Below are 23,512 nucleotides of genomic sequence, written 5' to 3'. Positions count from 1 at the left end.
ATTCATCTGCTCACCTCTAACCACTACCATCGCTACCGTTACCACCACTATCACCACCATGAACACTGCCATGTCAACACATGTTACCACCATGCATGCCACCACTACCACCACCACCAACACTACCATTACCACCACCATATCACTGGCACCATTACTACTACCACCATCACCATCACCACCGCTACCATCACCGCTACCAAAGCTACCGTTATCACCACCATGCCACTGCCACCATCACTACTACCACCATCACCATCACCATCACCATTACCACCACCACCACCACCACTATCACAATATAAAAATTAAAATATATAATTTGAAAATAATAAATAATAAATTTAATTTTATACATATTAAACAACTAATTTTTAGTTCATAATTTAAATATGTATCAAACAATTTTTAAACTAAAAAAATTTAACATTTAATTTTTAATTTTCAGTTTTTAATTTCATCAAATACCACCTTTTAGTGTTGTTGAAATTTTATTAATATAGTATAAATTGTGAGACTAGTGTCTTGATAAGTTTTAGGAGTGATTTGGAAAGTATTTTATTTGTTATAAATTATCACATAATCTCCTTATTTTTTTACATATTTTTTTTTTTTTGTAAAAAATTATAAAATAACTAAACAAAGTCTTCAAATTGATAGGAAGGGCACCCGCCTTCAGTGACCAAATATAAAAAGCACTAAATTTGCATATAAATTTCAAAGCCTTGCGGCCATCACCTCCCTCAGGTCACCTAGAGGGTTGCTTCCCTACGGCTATCTTTTGAGCTTGTTTCCTTATCTTTGTGGTTTGCCCTGGGCAGATTCACTAGCAGGTGAAGCAATATGGTTCAGTGCGTAAATGGAGACCTTAGTTTTTTTAGCATAGCCTTTACTTGAGGGTGTCTCTATTTATACACCATTTTTCATCTCAAGGCACACCACTACTCAAGACACACTTTTAGTAATTTGATAAATAAGAAATTTACTCAATACAGACTACAATCTTTCATCTTTACTCTTACTCACACACCCTATCCACAATCTTCAACTTCCATATTTCTTGTAGTTCACATCTCCACTTAAAAACACGCACACAACGTCCCCCTTAATTCTCTGTTTCATTGTCATCACAGAGGTTTGGACTATTTTCGGTCTCCATTTGTGCTAAAGACGACTTTACTCCATTCCCTTCTAGTTCACGACCCCCTCCATTATTTGTTTCATCAAAGACATTGGTGGTGATTGTTGTTATCATCACAGTTGGAAATAACTCCACATTGGAGATACAGTATGTGAGAATTCTCATTTGACTTAGATTTTAGGATTTTATGTATGTTTTTCCATTGCCATGAGCATTGTATTTGAAAATTTAATTTTGCGAACCATTCGACACTGGTCTTTCAAACTTTAACCTTTTGTTCGGAGTGTTTATGTCGAACAGAATTAAATTGTTCGATATTTTGGTGTCGAACATAATTAAATTGTTCAGAGTTAGTCTGTCGAACAGAAACATTTTGTTCGATATAAGAGTGTCGAACAAAATAGAATTGTCCGGTTCTGAACTTCTGAACAGACTTATCTTTTATTGTTTTCATGGAAATCAACTTTGAATAAGAATTTTCAAACAATGACGATCGCCTTTTACTACAACAAAGGCCACAATTTTATGATAGAATGAAACACGTTGTGGTGCTTATAAAGACTAGAATAATACGCTCCTTGAAAAGTCCCTCTTTGGCTGGAAATGAGGGTGGCAAATGCAAATATTCGTGTTGGAGAGCTGCCATCAAACATAATGAATGTGGTACATGGTGGTGGGGTCATTTTAAATAAAGTGGGTTTGTTTTGACATGTGCACACATCCAACCTGATAATCTTGAAATGATAACTCTTCGGCGTGTAGATGAAAAAGAATTTTGGCTAGCCGAATTGGTTTCAATAAATAGAGAATGAGATTTAGAATTGGTGAAAGTGAAATGGATGACCCTTCGCGAAAACGAAAATGAAAAAAAGAAAAAGAAAAACTAACGTAGCGTTTAGTAGAGCTTTCTAAATATGGTTTGAAAATAGGAGTTGTATTTTGAGTTTGTGAGTTTTGGAATTATGATTTGAGCGTAGAAAATTTGTTTGATGAATGAGTTTTGAAAAGAGTTTTGAATTGAGTGAAAATTTTTTGATGTGACATATGATATTTGATATAAAAATTTACAACTCATAACCAAACACACAACTCAAAATTCTATTAAAACTTATAAAAAAAATTTAAAAAATACATTTTGTTAAATATATAAAAATTAACATGTGTCAATTACAAAAAAATAAAAATAAAAAATAAAAATTTTGCACTATTCTAGTCAACCGGCCGGAGGACCGGTTAGCCCAAATTTTCTCGCATTCGACCGAGTTTTCAAAAGTGAGCATGAAATTAATTTTTGAAGCTACAAACAAACACCATGTGAGAGCCAATGACTGGAACTACAGTTTCAAAGCTCAACCAAACAGAGCCTAACTTTTCCCTTGCTCCATTGTTCCAAATCAATATTGCCAGATCCACCCATCGTTCAGTTCAATCAAAATCTTCAATAATACGTATATTTTTGGTTATTTTTTTAAAGAATTTTTGGTTTTTATTTTAAAATTTTTGAGTTCTTGAGAGAGAAGATGCGTTAAAAACGTTTCAAAAAAGAAATGTGCATTATATTTATTATTGTCTTTTACGAAAATTTTACATAAAATGTGTATCATAGTCCTTTATATTATTTTATATTAGATTAATATTGTAATAAGAAATAATTAATAATGACGTGGATGGTGGGTAAACAGGGACTCCCTCCTCTACTTGAGGCATGAGATCTTCCATGCTGTAAAATGTCTGGCTATCACTTTCATTCACTTTTTAGCAAATCAAATGAAAAAGCCCTAACGAAACCAAATCAAAACGCGGCCAAAGTTTGGGAGCTTCTATTTACACATCCACCTTCCCCTTTTTGCACACACTTCATAAAAATTATTGTTATTATAAATTTTTTTTCAAGTGAAATCACTATTATAGACATCAAATAAACACATTCGGAAGTTGAATGTGGAAAAAATAATAAAAATTCGGAAGTCTACTACTGAACCAATTGTTTTGCTCATTTTCGGAAATCTACTTCCGAACCAATTATTTATTAAAAAAGATGTGTAAAGAGGGGAATGGGTGTGTGTAAATAGAAGCTCCCCCAAAGTTTGTTTTCAAAACATGACCTCAGAAAAAACAATGGGTTTGAGAAATAAATATGGAATTGAGATTCTAGGTTGTATGGATTTCTTTTTAGCTTGTATTGATGTGGTTTACTTTTGAAATCAATTGAAGTTATTGGGTTAGAGAAATACCAAGCTTTCTTCGTACTTTTGAGATTTTGTTGCTTTGTTTATTTGATCGCTTTCACCTGATTGGCGTGCTAGGTTATGTGGTTTACAAAATTTGGGGGGTAAATTACACTTTGCACCCCTACACTTTGCACCAAATCTCACTTTGACCCTTACACATGAAATCATGATAGTCAACCCTCTGCATTCCTGATCAAATCCCATTTTGGTCCCTGCACATGAAACTGTGATAGTCAATCTTTTGTACTTTTGATTAAATCTCACTTTGGTTCCTATACAAGTGTCAATATCCCCTTTTTGTTACTTAATTGTTTAAATTTTTAACAGAATCTAGTCACGTGATAAGAATGTGACTACGACATGAGGGTAAGAAAGGAAAATCATCTACACTTTCTACCAATACACATTTTATCAAAAAATTTACATCAAAATATGATTGTATTTGGCTAAAACAAAACGCAGATTGTGAATAATTAAGAAGATGAATTAGGGTTTTGTATAAATTGGAATCACGAAACTCTATTTTTCACGATAACACAATCTTTGTATATTCATCTTTCTTTTTCTTTGATTTCTTTGTCGCATTTTTTTTATTTATTTCAAAAGCTCTACTTTCTTACCTTTTCATTCCAATTTTTAGCATATGAACTCACACACACATATATTGTATTATATAACTCTTACGTGCTTATCACGTAGGAAAAAGCGTATTGGTGGGAAACGTGGATGATTTTTCTCTCTTACCCTCATTTCGTAGTCACGTGATTGCATTTTGTTAACAATTTAATAATGAAGTAATAGAAGGACATTGGCACTTGTGTAGGGACCAAAGTAGGATTTGAGCCAAAGTGTAGGGGGTTAACTGTCACGATATCATGTGTAGGGATCAAAGTGGGATTTGACCAGAAGTATAGGGGGTTGACTGTCATGATTTCATGTGTAGGGTGCAAAGTAAGATTTGGTGTAAAGTGCAGGGGTGCAAAGTGTAATTTACCCAAATTTGGGATTTTTTTGCATGTTGCTAGTTATTGTTCAATTTGCTGGAAAATTTGGAATGCGTGAAATGTTCCTATTTTTTTAGTTTACCAAACATTGAGGTGCCTAGTTCATTGTCAAAGTCACCTTTAAGACCTAAATTGACATGGGATGTGCTAGTAAAACATATGTAAATTCATTTGTTTTAACTAGTATATAGCCCTTGGCAGAGTAGAATGAATGGCAAAAAAGAATATAGCCCAATTTAATCATGCGTAACCTTAATTAATCAAGATTGTCGTAATTAATCACGCTTGACCACAATTAATTTTGATTTACTTTTTTATATGATGAGAAATGATATACGACATTAACTCATGTCATTTAAGCACCCTAATTAAGCAAAACCAAAATTAAGTCAAATCACATTAACCAATTAGTCATGCATTTGTTAGAAATCCCTAATGTATCACAAACAAAATGTGCTACACAATCAATTATATGGAATGTAATATACACAAGAGTGAATTAAATATATAGTTGGACATGGGTCATTTCATAAGTGCAATTTATCTTTTTAGGACGATTTGGGCAGGTTTTAATTTAGGTAGGGGTGGGATGCAAAGTAGGGATGCATCTGGGCTTCAGGGAGACCTTTTGCTTAGTTTGCTTAGTTATATATTGATATTACTAAAGTATGCCATTATTTTTTGGGTAAATTACATTGACACCCATGTATTCTTCTAAAATTACATTGACACCCCCTTTATTTTTTGAAATATCATTGCCCTCCCTTACTTTTGATTTTAGAGTATCGATTTCACCCATCTGTTAGACAACTGTTTGTTGACTAACGGAAATTTTTAATCTGAAAAAAAAATATTTTTCCAAAATACCCATTTTATTCTTGTACGCCACTACCCCTCAAGAACATGAGAACCTCAAATACATGGGATAGAAGGGCCACCATAATAGAATTCATCATTCCTTATAGACCCAACTACAAAATCCTAGGAAGCATAGGCGTGGGTACGAACGTGGGTGCGTGTATGTTATAGGTACGCCAATACAGAAAAAAAAGAGAGTAAGGTGCGAGTATGGTTTAGTACGTCTATAATTTTTTTATTTTGTAATTTATACTAGTACATGATATATAATAATTAAAAAATCAAATGTAAAAGTAAATATGTATTTTAAGTATTTTTCATATGTTTGATAATTTTAAAAATACGTTATATTTTTAAAGCTTTAAAAAATAAGCACGATATAAGCATTCAAGTAATCAAAAAAAAGAAAAAACATTTATGTCCCAAAGTATCCATAGAAGTACCCAAGCTGTACCCATCTCTCACCCGCCCCATACCCATGCCGTACCCTTCCCGTACACAAAGTATTTCGTGTACTAGACAAGTATTTTGTGTACCTAGTATGCGTACAGTTGTACCGGTACGTGTAGTGTATAAGTACCAGTACTCGTACACCAATATGTTTGGAGTACCCATGCTTCATAGATAAAATCTAACATCAGCTAAATCTATCCATACAAATCTACTAAATGCGAAACGCTTGTTCTGCAATCAAGGAATATTTTATTGCTATTTTATTATAAATTCCTTATTACAACTACAAACAATGCACACATAAGAAAGTTTTCTTTCATTCTCCAAGGGATATTTCAATACTATTTCATTATAAATGTTTATTTAAACCACAATACTCATAAGAAAAAGTTATTGTTTTCTATGATTTTTTTTGAAAATTTATAATCTGATTGAACAAAGAGTATATTTCATAACTTAAAGGGGAGGTCAATGTAATTTTATAATTATCGCTTTTATCATGGTATTGGACGATGTTAACTGACAAGGGGTGTTAGTGTAATTTCAAGTAATAAGAGGGGTGATAGTGTTATATCATAAGAATCCAATGGGTGTCAGTGTAATTTACCCTTATTTTTTTAATGACAAAACTACCCTTCTCTGTATTATATATAAGCATTTTAGGGTTTCATCCTTCTCTCCTCCTTCTAGATCTGTCGTCCCAAGCCCAAGCTTGTTGCCATACTGATGTAAGTTTGAATTTTTGGCAAATCTTTGTCAAATCATTTCTTCTTTCTTTTTTTGCTTTGGAAAGTGTTATTTTTCCCCCTTTTTTAATCATCTCCCTTTGTTGCTTTGGTTGATTTTGTTATATCGCCATCGTCGTCACCAACACCATCTCTCTCTCTCTCTCTCTCACATTTTTAATCTTGTGGAAAAGTCGCCTTTTCTATGTAGCCACAGATCTAATTACCTGGATGGTAATCAAAGTCGCGATCTGGATCGTAGGATCTTACGCTTCTACGATCTTAGTTGGGTCAAGCGATCTGGATCGCACTAGGATCTTAAATTCATTAGGATTTTAAAGTGACTACGATCTTAGTCATAAAATCTTGTAGAATCGCACTACAATCTAGATTCTACTATGATCTTGATCCTACCAATTTTTTTTCTTATTATTTATTTCTTATATATGTATTTATATGTGTATATCTGTATAAGAAATTTGACTATAAACTCCTCCAAACATCTTCTCTAATTTATGTTAACATAAAAAATGTATTGTATCAAATTTATTGTTTTTTTTAATGATTTTAAAATTAGTTAACGTACGTTATCATTATTGATAATTTTTCATTTTACTTTGCATTGAAAGAAGAATTTTACAATCCTTGATACGATTCTATGATCTAATCCACAAATCCCTACCAATGATCCCAATTTTAACAACCTTGATTACTTGTCTTTTGCCTTCAATTATTTTTTTCTATTAAATGGAAAAGGGGGAGGGTATCAAGTATGGAGGGGAAATTTTGTGATCACGGATTCAAAGACCACATCACTAAAGTTGGATAGTGAGGGGTGGGTGTCTTATGAGATGTGCTAATTAGGTTTATGAGGGGGCCTTTTTTTGGCTCATCTGTGCCGTTATTACTACCACAGCAACCATAAGCATCTCACACACCACATTACCATCACAAATTAACACAATGATGATTTGCATTTGCTGCCTTTTATGAGCTCTTATTTTCTTTTCTTCATTCCATACCACAATGTTAGATATCTATATTCCTCCCATATTCTTATTATTATTTTCTTAGTGTATTTTACTATTTGAAGTTTTAGTCATTTGGATGGTTTGCTTTACTTTTAACAAAAAGGTAATTAGATTAGCATTAGCCATGTTTATTATTTGGGCCTTTTTTGTTTGTAATTGTTGTAAGTTAAAATCTTCAAAGGATGATGTCAACCAGTTTGTTTGCTTTTGTGCTTCTATGGTTGTAGGGTTGATGTGGGGTGTACGTAAGTGCACATGTAGTGGTTTTGTCATTTTGAGAATTTGAACATTGATTTTATTTGCAGAATTGTACTTATTTAAGAGAATATTTCATCGTACATGTGATTCTTTCTAAATTTGCAACCAACACCATGTGATGTTCAGGGGCTTGGCATTGTAGTTTTTATGCTTAATATGTTACCTAATTTGAAGGCATCTTAAATGTGATTTCTTAAAGTTCTTTGGAGATGACAACCTCTGGAGGATGGCTGACAATGAATTAATTCCAAAGTTGCTTAGGATGACGACGTAATCCTTTTTCTTTGTCATTAAATCTGTAATTGCTTTGCCATCCTCTAGGTTGTCATCTTGTAAAGGATGGCTGACAATGAATTAGTTCCAATGGTGCTTAGGATGACAAAGCAATAGTTTTTCTATCTCATCAAATTTATTGCTGCTATGCCATAATAACCATAAATGTTAGTTTTATTTCTTGAAATATGAGCAATGCTCTCATGGAAAAAATCTTTCCTGGTTGGAGAAACCCACGTCTTTTGTTACTTTGATGCCTTAACTTTACCTTTATTTGTTTTGCACTTCAAACAATGTTTGTTATGGTATCTTAACCAATTCCTGCCAAGTCTGCAACCGAGAATCTTAATTCCACTATAAACCTCACCTCTCTACATTGTCATCCAACTCTTGTTATCCCTTTCGTTTGTGTTGTGCTCAAAAAATAAGGATAACAAAAGAATTGATATTTTTCTTCTTCTTCCTTTTGGCATGCTTCAATGCCTAACAAAGCTTTTTAAGTTGAATGCATAACAGGAGGCGTTTACCCCTCATGAGGTGAAGTGTATACCTTGAGGCATAGGCATTTTAAAAATTTATATTTAGTAAATAAATAAAATATTTTAAAATAGGAAAAAATATTAAAAATTAAATTTTAAAGTATAAATGCGTTTTCTCTTCATGGCGTAGAACATTTCATTGCAAAGAAGGAAACTTGCCCTCGTTGAATATGAAATCGACATTCTTAGTTATTGAGTTTCTCAATTGAGCCTTAGCTTTTTGTTTTTCCTTGATTGGTGATTTACTTTATTTGCCCCATGAAAGATAGTTGCAAAAGAGTTACTAATTATTTATTTATTTATTTATTTTTAATGTTTAAACCATGTGTTATACTAAGTTTAACAACCACCAAAGACAGGCTCTCTATATGCGTACTCTTTATATGTTTACAAAAGGCATACATGGAGCACCTGGAGCGTGTTGCACAAGAATTTGGAGACTTTTGCTTAAAAGTCAAAGCCTCAATGCGTTTTGCCTTAGGTTCACCTCCAGGGGAGCCTCAATAATGCCTTTTAAAGCTTTGCAAAGAAGTTAAATCATGTGGTTTTTTTTTATATTTCTTGTATTGACATAGAGATTTAAAAAAATATATTTAAACATGATACTTCTTGTTTTTATTCAAGTTGGTCTTAGGATACGTATGATGTTTTACATTTAAAGTTGGTCTTAGGATGTTATTTGTTGGATTGTATGTTTCATTGATCATTAATTTTTACTATACATAGAAGTTACCCTCATTCTGGCTTTTGTTTACATTGGTTTTGGATAGAGAGAAACTTTTACTTTGCAATAAATGGTGGATTCGATTCCTGATGGTTGGCATGCCGAAGATGAAATTGGTAAAAATGGTAAAGAAATTAAGGTAATCTAGCATCTTCATCTCATTCCCCTAGTGCTTTTTGTTTTTTTTCATATTCAGATGTATTGTTAACTGTAAGTCATCATTTTTCTGTTTATGTTATTGGAACTAATGTCATTAAATTATGAACTTCCATTTTCTATGACTGGTTTCCCTATTTTCTTCCCCCAAATATGTCTGACTTAGATTTACCAAATTTATCTACAAAATTATAGAAGTTTGAGTTCAACTCTTGAATTTTCAACATGATTGAGTTCAAACTCCTCACTTCTTACCAATACTGAAATTCTAGTGAAAAAGATGTCTCGGTATTGAAAGTGTAAAACATTGATGGGTATGTTGCAGCGTTTAAAAAAAAAAAGACATTAGTATCAAGTGATGGAAAAGCAGTTACTACTCCAAGATGTCAGACTTAAGAGAGTTATCCACTGTGGTCAGAATAGCTTAGTGTAGAGCATAGCCTTTCCCACCCCATGTTTTGAAATTGTTTCCAAATGTTAAACTACTTAAAGGATGTAATTTTCTCCCTCTTTGTCTCACACCAGTTGCTGGAATTTTGTCTTGGGCAGCAGTTTCATCCTTTCATCTTTTGTTTTTAACCTCTTTGGATAAAGAACCATGTGCTAGAGGTACTAGAGAATCAAAACTAGTGGAAAGGACAGTAGGATTTGAAACAACATACGAGAAAACCCAAATGGGTTGCATAGCTCAAGTTGGATTGAGATTCCATTTTAGAAGCCAGCCTCCTATTATGGGGAAGAGTTTTACTAGGGTATAATTCCCTAATCTCTTGTGCGTTACAAGATTCTATTCAATTTCAAACTTCCCACATCTTTAATTTCCTAATTTTTCATCAAAATATTCGGTCTTCACTAATTGATGTCATAAAATTATTCAGTTGTTGACCTTTTGCTTCATTCCATGTAGCTTTTCATGCATTCATGTTAGTGAAAGGAAAGACAAATTGTATTCTAATGTGTGGTGAACTGTAAATCTTTGCTCTATAATTGTTAATTATGGGCTCAAAAGTCAAAAGCTATGAAGCACGGGTACCGACACGGACACGGACACAGACACGGGATACGGCAATTTCCAAAAAATAGGGACACGGACACAACGGGGGACATGGCGAATTTTTTTTAATTTTTTTTTATTATTTTTATGTGTTATGTAGATTCATATTACATTGATCCTAAATCAAAATTACAAACGCTAACATAGTAACATTAATTCAATAAATATAATCACTACATTTAAGCAAATTAATAGATCATCCATTAACAAAAAAGTCATAATAAACGATAAAAAGAACTAAGATGAGAAGGGGAAAACATTCAACATCCAACAATATTCTTCACAAAAGTACTCAATAAGAGAGAGAGAGAGAGAGAGAGAGAGAGAGAAAAGAAAAAGAAAAAAAGAAAAGTGAGCCCCGCCGTGTCCCATGCCATGTCCCGATATGGACACGTTTGTCCCCGCCGTGCCCCCTACAAAAAAATAATTAAATTAAAGGGACACGCCATATGGCGTGTCCTGTACATGTCCCGTACGTGTCCCCGACGTATCCGCGTGTCGGACACCGCCACGACACCAATTTTGGAGTGTCCATGCTTCACAGGTCAAAAGTCAAGAAGTGAATGCTTGTTCAAGCCCTAACGCCAACCACCTTGCGTGTGTCAGTGTAGAAGTTGGGTTTGTACCCAGTCTACCCCTTCGTATTTACAAGATCAACAAATCAATCTTATTATGTATGGGCTCAAAAGTCAAAAGTCAAGAAGTGAATACTTGTTCAAGCCCTAAGGCCAACCACCTTGCGTGTGCCACTGTAGAAGTTGGGTTTGTACCCAGTCTACCCCTTCGTATTTACAAGATCAACAAATCAATCTTTCTATAAAGGTTCTAAATCATGTAAAGTGGTACAGTATGGGTATTGCATCCATAGAGACAATTGTATAATTCTAGCTATTTCAATTATTAGTTCCCAAATTAGTTTTGTTGAATGGAATTTTTTGTGAGAATGAGCTAGATAATAAAACCCTAATTAAATAAGTAAGAAAATTTAAGTTAAAGAATAAGAAACGCTAACTTGGGGATCTGAATCCACCGCTAGTTCCTGTTACACAGTCTTGGGTAGAATTCACCCCAAAAGCTAGCTATTACGGTGAGGGTGCCCTCACACGTATATGCTTAATATTACTTTAGTACTCAAGTGATATAGGACTTCGCTTCACACTCTCCCTCACACCCATTACTTTAGTAGTACTCAAGTGATATAGGACTTCGCTTCACACCCTCCCTCACACCCAGCATGCTCACTCGGCAACACTTGCGGTGTGTAGGCCAAGGACACGCCCCCTACCCATCCCTGAGTACTCCAGCTCTAATACCATGGTACACAGTCTTGGGTAGAACTCTCCCTAAAAGCTAACTATGAAGGTGAGGGTGCTCTCACACTTATATGCTTAATATTACTTTAGTACTTGGGCAATTTGGGACTTCGCTTCATAGTTCCATACCCGGAATTCTCATCGTAGATTACACAATTGATTGATTGGAATAGGTCAATTTCTCAACTACAAGTTGGAAATTGAAAAGGAGAGTAATGTTGTGTTCGAAGCAAGAGTACGACCTATCTCAACTGGCACAAATTGTCCACTCTAAACTAGGGTCGGTGGCATAACCTGTCTAGTGAAAGCATAGCCCGTCTCAAGTTCCCACAAAACAACAATGAAAAAAGAGAGTAAAACATTCATTTGCAATCACATAAACTGAATGAAGTGAAAAGATAGAAACATGCTTAGTCAAAAACTCGAAAGTTTTACAATTTTTTAAATCAAATGATACAACACAAATCTCTCAAGATGAAAATTCGGTTACTTGGCTAGGTTATGAAACCCTAAGTATGGTGCTTAGCCACTCATGGAGATAGGAAGGAGTGACCTACGTTACATGGACTCTGATACGAGTGTCGGGTGCTAGTATGTATCTAGAGGTCAAACATGGCAAACCTCTAAATGAGGGATACATGAGTACGTGGGTACGGCTAAACATGGATGTGTTAAAAAAATATTATGTATTTTTTTGATAACATGGTAGTTCTATTATAATTTCTCTTCACCACACCACACCCGCTCATCACCCATATTTGAATTGGCATCCCAGTAAAATATAAAATATAAAAAAAAAATTAAGACTAAAATAATTTATATTAAGTATGATTTTATTATTATTATTTTTAAAAAATAGATGATTTATTTTATATTATAAAATAAATAAAATAATAATTTATGTATATAATTATTTTATAATATAAATAATTTATATTATATATGATTTATTTTATATTATATAGTTTGATTTATTTTGTTATCTGCTAAAAAGAGAGAACACAGCTCGATAAAGCCACACAGAGAGAGAGAGAGAAGACATACCAAGATCGAGAGAGGAAAAGAAGAGGGAGATCAAGACTTAATGATTCTTCTCCCTCGGAGGCACGATCGAGAAGAAGAGGGAAATCTCATCAGAGGCGTGATTCTTCTCCGATTGTTCCTCGGAAGAACAAAATTGCGCTTCTTCCTCAGATTCATGATGAGATTTGACGATTCCTGCTACTAAGCCCTAATCTCCATTTTCGTAGCCCTAATTGCAAGTATGCCATTTTTCTTCTTACTTCCGTATGCTGTATCCATTTTCTTACTGCCATATTCTGACCAGATTCCATACTTGTACCTACGTCGTGTCATGTCGTGTGGACACGGGTACTTCGCCAAAAGTGACAAGTCTGTGTAACATAGGGAGTGACAAGGAAATGGAGGAGATCGTGAACCCCATAGTTGTGTAAGTTTGCTTCACCTCTAGCCCTAGTTGCCTCCTCTTACCAGAAGTATCAGAACCCTTTTTCTTTATTTTCTTTTTCCTTTTGTACTTGAATTTTCTTCAGGTCAGTTCTCATTTTCACACATGCACTATGAGGTGTGGCTTCTCGTGCGGTGGAGCTTTAACGGTAGGCTTTTGGACACTGGCCGAATGTGCAGAGGCTTAGCAGTGTTGTCGTGGTTGTCATGCGTTTGTTGCTTGTACAGAGTTCTTGCTGCTTTTGCCAAGAGAATCTATGATCCCTTTCTCTTTAGTTCGACCACTTTTTAACCATTTTATTGAGAACTGTTTGTCAAGCCTGCACACACATAAAACACATAATATCTGCCAAATAAGTATACCTCAAGGACTATAAATGCAAATTAGATGGCCTCAATGTGATGCCTTTTGGCCCAAATCAGTCACCGCCTTTTGGTTAGCTCAAAATTCATTTCCTTTCTGCAGTCTTGTTTTTTAATTTTTTCACCCAGGAAAGAGTTATGTGCTAACGACTTACATTTTTACTAAGCTTATTGGCATCTACCAAAAGCTATGTTGCTCAAACCACCAAAAAATGAAAGAAATAGTAATAAAAATAAAATAAAATGAATTTATGTAATTTGATCAAATTCAAAAACTTTTGACACTATATATCATAGTATCTATTGATTCTAGAACTACACTCACTATTCCCTTTGTTGTGTGCCTTTGTAGTGTTATAAAAATGATATAGGCCAGACATTCTACAGCGAGCAAGATCTTATGCGTTACATAAACTATGCGAAAAGAGCTAAGGTCTCCATTTATGCACCGGTAAGTTTGATTTGTAAAAGTGGTACTTGTATTGAAAAAATGATGATACTTCTATGTTATTTCCATGTTTACATGTTATCACCTTTGGTTTAGAATGCATTAGTGCGCCTCCTTCAGTTTTTACCATCATTTATGATTATCATTTTTCTAAATTACTTGCACGAGGTACCTGGGGGTGATAAGGTAAGGTTAATGCCAAATGCAGGTACACTTTTTTATAGCAGCAGAATATATAATGTTTATTTATCCTGTCTGTCTATGAAGATGTCTTACGTATGTTGATTCAATGTTCGCCATGGAAGAGATATGGAGAAAGTTCCCAGTGTGGTCTTTTTGTTCACGACTTGATTATAGTAACACATTTCAATACATTCTAACCTTCCAAATTTCCAAAGCACCTGAAGTACTACATGTCACTTTAGTGTTTCTTCATGAATTGTGTGCGAGGGGTTCAAATCTTTAAATAGAAATAGATGTTAAATGTAGGAATGCTGAGAAATAGCTTTAAATTATTCACCCAATATCATCTTCATGGACACAAAAACAGACCCTCTAGTCAAAATAGAACTTATGTAGCAAGATTGTCATATTCAAGGTATGATAAGAGTGTGACTGTATTTTAGTCAATAAACCAAACAAGTTGGTACAAAGCTGACCTGTAAATAGTGTCTCCCAAGTAAGCTGGTGTGGAGGAGTTGACTGCAGGTTTGAGGTTTACCAGAGAGTGGCAAAACACATAAGAGGCACCTAAGACAAAAATGGGATGACTGGGAGGGAGATGGTGCAGTACAACAGAGAAGTGAGAGCAGAGCAGGGCTCAACAAGAGACGATGTGTTCTAACCATGATGTCATGAAAGTACCACCTTCTATACATAGGATGCAAGCACATGGTCGTAACTAATTGTCCAGTATGTTCCCCATATTTTTGGGGATCTTATGAAAAGTTAGTTAGACCATTAGGATTACATAATGATCTTAGAGAAGCCTAGTTGTGAGGTCTCTCTCGCAATAGGACTGACCTAAGGCGGCTTGACTTGCATGGGGTGGACACAACACCAAGGCAAGGCTCCATACCAAGGACTACAACCTATGAAGCACGGATACTTCAAAAAGGGTGACGTATCCGTATCGGATACTTATCGGATACCGATACTCCTCGGATACTCGCGGATACGTATCGGATACTTCTTAAAAGTATCAGATACTTCTTAATTAATTTTTTATTAATTTTGAAGTATCGGATACTTAATTTTGAAGTATCGGATACTCGAAGTTATATATTACTTATAATATTTGGTTTAGTTCTTTGATAAGAGGAATATAGTGAGAGTTAAAGTAATAGAATTTGTCAAATTGATGTATCCTTGTTGTCTCTCTCACTTCTCTCTCGTTTTTTCACTCTCTCACGTTTCTTCTCTCTGCTCTCATTCTTTTTTTGGTGTTGGCATGTAAGGATGATGTTTAATTTGTATTTGCATTTGCTTTTAGTTTTGGATGTTTTATGAATGTTTGAGCACTTTTAGGTTAATAGGAATCCCTCTCCTTATTTATTAATTTACTTTAAGTTTTATTTTCATGCATATTACATTATTAAAATTATATATATATAAAAAATTATGAATGTATCCCCGCTGTACCCGTATCGTACTTTTTCAAATTTTGACATATCGCCATATCCACATCCCCATATCACCATATTCGTATCCGTGCTTCCTAGGCTATCATTGATGACTTAAAAAAGTATATTTGCTGAAATTTTTATTTAAGAATGATTTTTTGGCTTTGGCTTTAGCTAAGGTCTTGTGATATTCAATGATGAAGGGGAACAAGTTGAAACTATTGACCTTGAAGACTCTTAGTTTTATAAGAATCTTTCTTCTTTATCAAGTTGTCTTTTGCTTTAGGTTTTATTTTTATGCATACTGCATTACTAAAAATTGTTAAAATAATATTTTTTACGAACGTATCCCCGCCGTACCCGTATCCTAGTTTTTCAAATTTTGTCGTATCGCCGTATCCGTATCGTATCGTATCCGTATCCCGTATCCGTATCCGTGCTTCCTAGACTACAACATATCTAATACTTTCCTCTCAACCTAGATACTTCCTAAGTAATTGAGCAGTACAACTACTGGAACAAGGTAATAAGACGGGCATTATGACAACTATAAAAATGAGTTGTGCGATTATGTTAAAATACAATGTATAAAGAGAAATAGAGAATTGTATATATATGGATTGTATTATTGATTGATGTATGTTGAGCTCTCTCCTTTATAGAGGAGAGGGAGAACAATTACAAACCGAAAGTAGAAACACAAACCAAACAATATCATTAAAGGTATATTATTAAAGGTTTGACAGCTAATATATATACTAATATATACTAACAGCCCCCCCTCAAACTCAAGGAGGATAGGCACTAACCAACTTGAGTTTGGAGAGAGTAACAAAACAGGAAAATAATCTGACAAATAAAATAAAAAATGGATAGGAGACATTGTATGGTCGTGTCAGACCGTTGTAGAAGACTGTATGGTTATGGCAGACCGATGTAGAAGACAGTTTATGGGGTCATGTCGGACCGGTGTAGAAGACAGTTTATGGGGTCATGTCGGACCGTTGGAGCAGACAATGTTGTGACAGTTGTTGTGACAGTTTACGGAGTTTTGCTGGACCCTTGTAGAAACTAACCGGAATCAATGTCGGGACAGTTTACAGAGTCTTGTCGGACCCATGAAGGAGCTAACCGGAATCAATGTCGAGACAGTTTACAGAGTCTTGTCGGACCCTTAAAAAGTCGCACCCTCAAAAGGTGTGCCCAATTTTTCAAAAGGCGTGCTATCAAAAGGCGTGCCCAATCTATAAAAAGGCGTGCCATCAAAAGTCGTGCCATCAAAAGGCGCGCCCATGTTGTCGTCGAGCGCCGAGCGGCGCATGATGCGCGTGTCTGCCTTGGCTATTTAACCAAGGTTGAAGCGGAGGCTGTGCAAACCAGTCTGAAACCGCCGAACATTTGCATTCTGAAATACTCTGTAAACACTCTGTAACCAATCTGAAACACTCAGCAACCCATAACATGGCCTCTTCTTCCTGTTCAGCTACCCAGAACATGGCCTCTTCTTCCCATGGTCTGCTCACTCTCTTTCCCGACCTCAACGAGTCCACAAGAGAGATAACTGGTGTAGTGGCCCGTGAACCTCAACCAAACACCTCTGGTTTTGCTCCGTTGAACTTTCCGATGCGGTCGGTGGAGCAAAAAATGGCAGTGCAAACGGATATTGAGGCCAATCAGTATATACTGAAGTCATGTGTGGAGACGATGACGGCAGTCACAAACTTGTCGCACCGGCTTCAGAGTAGGACAAATGAGGTGCAACAGTTAAACGCTCAACTGGCTCTGCTCCAACGCATGTATAAGGATGCGCGAGCAGAGATATGTGTGCTAAAAGCGGAAAACAAGGAGCTGAAGCGGAAGGCCACCGTGATGTTCCGATTTGGAGATCCGCCATATGCTGCAGTGGAGGAGCAGCGGGGAGTGAACGTGCTCGGTGGCGTGGGAAACACGGAGGCAACACCGTCAAGGGCCGCGCAGGACGGAGGCAAGAAGAAGAAACCAGCGGCAGAGTAGAGAAGAAAAATTCCGCCTGTGGATGAGGTTGTCTGTGTATGTTTTTTTTTTTTTTGTTTTTTGTTTTTTTTTGTTTTTTTTTTTGTTTTTTTTTTTTGTGGTGGAAAATGGTGATCGGGGTGAGCCCCGACATGAATAAAATGAGTTTGGTGTGTAGTGCTTCTGCTTTTTTTTTTTTTTTTTTTTTTTTTTGGAATGAAAATAAAAGAAAATTGATAAAAATCAGAAGTGGTTGGAATGTACAAATATATAGATATAGATAGAAAATAAAAGATAGTTGATGAGAATGATGGAACCCGGAGTAATAATAATAATAAGAATAATAATAATAAAATGGATATCATAGAGGGATGATGCTCACCAACTGAGAGAAATAATAATGAAATTTGTTTTTTTTTTTTTTTTTTAATAATAAAAAAAATAATAATAAATAAATAAAAAAAATAAAATAAAAGAAAGAAAGTGGAGCAACGTGGGTGAGGTGCAAAAGGTAAAGATTGACTGTGCAAAAGTGGACATGGTGGGAGCTTTAGGTAATATATTATAATAAAAAAAAGATATATATATATATATATATATATGGGGCAGTGGAGAAGATGAGTTTTAAAAATAAAAAAGGGAGCATGGTGGGTATGTGAAAGATATTATTTTGGTGGGAGAGATGATTATGGTTTTAAAAAAGACACCACCATCGTAGTGGAGCATCTCTGCTGTGCTACCCATCATCAGTCTCACACAACAAAGGAGGAGAGAGAAAGAGCCCCTGAGAGAGAGAGAGCAAGAAAAATGTGCCATGCATGTGTGGTGTGTATTCCAGAGAGAGGAGAGAGAGAGAATGCCCCGTGTCTGCCATTCAGGGCTTCCATCTCCACCCTTGATGTCAATGCAGGCAAGATTGTAATTCCCTCCACACTCACTGCAAATCCTTCTTCCGAGGCACTTTGCAAGCAATGCTTCTTCCCGAAGTTTCAAATGGACTACCAGGTCAATGTCCATCACTCCCTCTAAAATTTCCGCCTGTGGATGTGGCGGTGCACGGCGACGATGCGGGTGCCGCCGACATAGCGGAGTTGGTTGTCGTGGGGCCGGGGAAGGATCTCCCCGCCGAAGCTGCACATGAAGCGTACACGTGGCTGGGTGATGGTGTCGTCGTTGATCGAACGGTAGTGCTACAACGGATATGCTTCTGCGATCTCGGTTTAAGCAATCGAACCCCTCGACTCTCACAGTGGCCTGTTTGTGACCAGATTTCACCCAAACGCATGATCCTCCTTTGCGTGCGGACGAGGATGGAGATTTTGGCAGAATGGGTGCCTGCAGTAATGGACTAAACATGTTGTTGCCGAATTGCGAGTCTTGGATTATAGGGTTTGAAGCCCTGCTGGGTGGAGAGGACTGAAAGAGGTCATTGCCGCTAGTCCAGGTGCTGTAATCAACACCAATAGCCCATCCACTCGAGTCACCTACTGTGTAAACTGTTGCCAAACTTGGCACAGCTGAACACAATACTATGACCAAACACACTATTCCCACACAAGAACTTGCATATTCTGTGTATTTGTGCCTCTGTATCAGAGAGAGAGAGATTTGCATTGTGTGTGTGTGTCCAGCCGTTGATCAGATTGAAGGGACTGCAGCGACGGGTTAAGGTCAACAGTGGTGGTAGATGAAGACGACCGAGATGGTGGTGTATGGGAGGACAACAGTGAGAGGAGGGGCAGTGAAGGTGGTGGACTCGAAGAAATTTCAAGGTATGTGTAGAAAATTCTAGCGGACTAGGTTGAGGTCCGGCGGGCGGCCAAGGCGAGGTTGCCACCCGCCGGTGAAGCGAAAAATACTAAGTGCTTAACCTAGCTGTGATACCATGTTAAAATACAATGTATAAAGAGAAATAGAGAATTGTATATATATGGATTGTATTATTGATTGATGTATGTTGAGCTCTCTCCTTTATAGAGGAGAGGGAGAACAATTACAAACCGAAAGTAGAAACACAAACCAAACAACATCATTAAAGGTATATTATTAAAGGTTTGACAGCTAATATATATACTAATATATACTAACAGATTATGACTATTACGGCCATGAGATGGCCTGATCTCCTGAATCCTGTGGGATGTCAAGTTGGGGAGGCTTCATAGAGATGAGTTCTTAGGTCTTGGATATAAATTGTCTAAAGTCCTTCGATCTTATTCAGTTTAGTCTGAACATGTGGACCATACATGCCTCCATCATGGGAAACATGTGTAACTCTTTATGCTGACATGTAAGACACATCCCATTGTGTACGTGTGCATGACACATTGGCGGTAATGGTGGTATCTACAACTGGGAAGTAAGTTGCTATTCTGGTGTCCATCAACCATAGCTGTTTGTTTTATAGACTTTCATTCTACAGAGAACGTTTCCAGTGAAGATACTCACACATGGTTAGTGATTTTATGATCTATGATAGTATATTAGATTCTACATTTCATATGAGAATTGGATTATCTATCTTACACTACTGCATAGGAAAGTTCGAATAAGTCTTGTAAAGAAAATATTGAGGGATCCATGATGCCTTTTCACTGGAAAAGAATCCTAGAAAAGCAGATAAGATCCAGAACTTGTGGTTAGTTTGCCTGCTATCTGTAGATGAGTTTCTATTTTCTAAAATGGTTCACTTCTGAAAATGCAGACAAAAGATTTGCGAATGTAATGCTCTCAAGTTGTTTTCTGTTATTAATAGACCAGAAATATACTAGTTTAAAAAAATATTTTTAAATGTCGTCGAAACCCCATCCCCCCAATGCTGCCCTAAATCTGTCTTTTGCATCATTATCACAATTTATTTTCCTTTATAGAAAAGGTTTGCAAACAAATTACATGTGGCTCCATGCTTTTCTTTCTATTTCTGTACTGCTCTATTTGGTTCACTTGAATGAGATGGAATGGAATTATCATTCCCTTACAATGGTGAATAATGTTTCTATTTGCAATGTATTTTTCAAAATTTTTTTAATCAACCAAACATGGGAATGGAATTTTCGATGGAATGATAATTCCATTCCACTGCATTCCAGACTTCTAGTGAACCAAACACTACCTAAGTTCCTAGTAGTCTCATTGGAATTCTAGATAAGGGATAGGTAATCTCACTGAAATTTTGTTAATAGTTGTAGTTTGCACAACTCAATTCAAAAGAGCCCTTTCTGAGAGGAAGGTTCCTGGATGAAAAAGGGAGATTATGGTTGCCAATATGAAACTGTTTGTAAATGGTTTTCCTTGAACAATGCAAGAATTCTGGGTTCTTACACGTGTGTTTCCTTATTGCAGAACTATACTCCAACTGTTGGCGCATCCCGACGCAGAAAAAAACAGGTCAACAATCAATGTTTGTTTGTTTGTTTTACATATCGTACTTCATCAGTAATAATATGCTTGTTATTTCATACTTGTTAAGTAATTAACCTTTTCAATACCTACCAAGTCACTTATCTGGTTCTGGTAATTCAAATAAAATACTAGGAGGCAAGCGTGGGTTACATAAAATCTGGTTGTCCTGGGCTATTGAAATTTTTGTAATAACAATGCAATAAAAGTATAGGGGTGTTGGTACCTGGTAATACCTTTTTATGAATTAGCAGCACATCAAATCCTTGTATAGATAGCACTGAAGTCTTCAATTCTCTGTGATATTATTTCTAGGGTAAATTACAGTTTCCCTACATTAAGTTTCATATATTTTTACTTTGACCTTTAAAATATTTTTTTTCTCCCTTTGACCCCTAATGTTTGTAAATTTTTGTTTTTTAAATTTACTCCCAAAACCAACTCCCGTCCAATTTTGGATGGAAAATGCCACGTAGGCAGCCATGTGGCATAAAAAATACAGTATCTTGAGTTTTTTGATAAATTATACTTTGCCCCTTTAAGTTTGACAAAATTTTCACATTAGCCCCTAAATTTTGTAATTTTTCCCAATTTAATAACAAAGCAACTTTAGTCCAATTTTGGATGGAAAATGCCATTTTGGTAGCATTGTGGCATAAAAGTATATTATATTAGAAGTGTAAGACCCAAAATTCAAATTCAAATTCTCCTGTGACTGACAGAAGTGGTGTTCTTCAGTTATGCACCTTCACTCGTGTTGCCTCATACTTGTGATAGTTGTACCTGCACAATTTTATGACCTTTGTTTCATTGTTTAAAGCATCTAAATGCAACAGGACCTCTTTGATATGGTTGTTGTGGCTGGCCATACAATATGCTGCGTGATCATAATTTATTTTTAAAATCTTTTCTTTCTCTCATCAATTTGTCTCTTTCAGCGACCTAATCCCCCAAAAGTAAGGAAAGAAGCTGAAAAGGAAGCAGCAGGGAAGCAATGCTCGAAAGGTCTCATGCATGCTTCCAACGAAAGTAATGTCCTGACACTACTTTGCTGATTAGCATCTCTCTCTCTCTCTCTCTCTCTCTCTCTCTCTCTCTCTCTCTCTCATGTGTTTGTGAATTTTTTTCCCAGTGCCATATTGAGAATTAGTTCTCAAAATGTTTAAAATAACTGAGATGCCTTTGTTTCTAATTCTTTCACCATGTTGCAATGACATCCTCACTCCTAGCTTACAACCAAAATCTCTTGCATTAATCCTGAAAGTACTGGTTTGGTTTAGTTTTTTTGAATTGTTTTGTATTTTTATTTTTATTTTTTCTATAGTAATCTTTTTCGTATTTTTTTTTACTTTTTAGAAGCACTTAAAAAGTAAAATATTGCGCAAATTACACTAGTAGTCCCTTTATTTGGCCCTTGTATCATTTTGGTCTTTATAATTTCAAGTGGCTTAATTTTGATTCTTATTTTTTTCTATTGTGTCAGTTTGGCCTAATTGTGACAACTGCTAGCATTTTTTTGAAATGAAAAATGTGCCCATGAACATGCATCATGTTTTTATGGGCAAAATTGTAAACTCGATCAACTTAGTAAGTTAATTTCAATCAATTCAATGATCATTTTCTATCAAAAACCCTAATAGCATTATCAATTGGACCAAATTGATATGAAATCTAAAAACCAAGGGTTAAAATTGAGCCTAAGAAGCATGGACATGTAACACGATGCAGACACGACACGGATATGCGAGCATGCAAATTTTCAAAAAATATAGAGCACGACACATTGGAAACACGTGCCAAATATATATTTATATATATTCATTATGTGTCATGTTTTTAAATATTTAATATTTATTTTATGTCGAAAATTTAATTTTATCAAATTTATCAACCTAAGACCATCTCTAATGGTTCATTAAATCCATCATCAAATTTAAATTTGATGAAAAAAGTTACTTTTTGCTCCTCTAACAGTTCATCAAATCTAGGATTTCACTTTTCTTTCATCAAACTAAGAATCAGTGTGTCTTTCATCAAATCACTATTTATTGCCGTTGGATTTTCACCACCGGATGTCCCCCGGATGACCACCTCATGGCAAAAATTTGCGAAAAAAGTACACTGGCCGGTCAACTGGTAGTTTGATGAAGTTGCAAACCCTATGTTTGAGCACTTGATATCAAAGAGAGCTTTTACTCAAATTTGGTAAAAAAATTGATGCACTGTTGGAGATGCCCTAACGTATGCTATTATAGTAAACAATATTACTAAAAAAAAAAAAAAATTGTTGACAAAAATGGTCCTCATTGTGTCCTTTGCGTGTCCCCAACGTGTCCGCAACGTGTCCAAAGTGTCCCAACATATTCGACTCTGTCTAGCATACGTCACCTCCAAAGAGGTGTCTATGCCTCATAGGAATGAAACAATTAAAAATGTTGGGACCAAAATGACATGGGAGGCA

At 35.7% G+C, this 23,512-nt stretch overlaps 2 protein-coding genes and 1 long non-coding RNA gene across 6 annotated transcripts in view; 1 reads left to right on the top strand and 2 right to left on the bottom strand.

Annotated features, from left to right (window-relative positions):
- The window catches only part of LOC145790838 (uncharacterized), a 68,524-nt gene that overhangs the window by 16,925 nt on the left and 28,087 nt on the right, over nucleotides 1–23,512 (bottom strand). The gene's annotated exons all lie outside the window — the stretch shown is intronic.
- LOC114319860 (uncharacterized) overlaps nucleotides 1–23,512 on the top strand; it is a 51,297-nt gene that overhangs the window by 26,741 nt on the left and 1,044 nt on the right. The window contains exons 1-5 of one of the 4 annotated variants that reach the window (XM_028266979.2): nucleotides 13,029–13,210; nucleotides 13,314–13,449; nucleotides 13,943–14,041; nucleotides 20,995–21,039; nucleotides 21,990–22,080. In XM_028266979.2, coding sequence (XP_028122780.2) covers nucleotides 13,435–13,449; nucleotides 13,943–14,041; nucleotides 20,995–21,039; nucleotides 21,990–22,080 — 250 coding nt within the window. In that variant the 5' untranslated portion in view covers nucleotides 13,029–13,210; nucleotides 13,314–13,434. Of the gene's footprint in view, nucleotides 1–13,028; nucleotides 13,211–13,313; nucleotides 13,450–13,942; nucleotides 14,042–20,994; nucleotides 21,040–21,989; nucleotides 22,081–23,512 lie in introns of those variants that run through there. The other 3 variants (XR_014330094.1, XM_082869703.1, XM_082869702.1) reach the window with 3 other exon arrangements.
- On the bottom strand, nucleotides 17,941–19,299 carry LOC145789390 (uncharacterized). Its single transcript, XM_082869697.1, has one exon. It carries the CDS (start codon nucleotides 19,264–19,266, stop codon nucleotides 18,277–18,279), a length of 990 nt encoding a protein of 329 aa, XP_082725823.1. The 5' UTR covers nucleotides 19,267–19,299; the 3' UTR covers nucleotides 17,941–18,276.

The sequence above is a fragment of the Camellia sinensis genome, chromosome 5 (assembly GCF_055761805.1).
Source record: "Camellia sinensis isolate YWXY chromosome 5, ASM5576180v1, whole genome shotgun sequence".
In the NCBI taxonomy this organism is placed as follows: Eukaryota; Viridiplantae; Streptophyta; class Magnoliopsida; order Ericales; family Theaceae; genus Camellia; species Camellia sinensis.
Note: the sequence above shows the minus strand (reverse complement) of the source record. Positions and strands in the feature narration are given on the sequence as shown.

Excerpts from the sequence above, each read along its gene's own strand:
- LOC145789390 (XM_082869697.1), bottom strand. The coding sequence starts at position 19,266 with ATGCAAATCTCTCTCTCTCTGATACAGAGGCACAAATACACAGAATAT.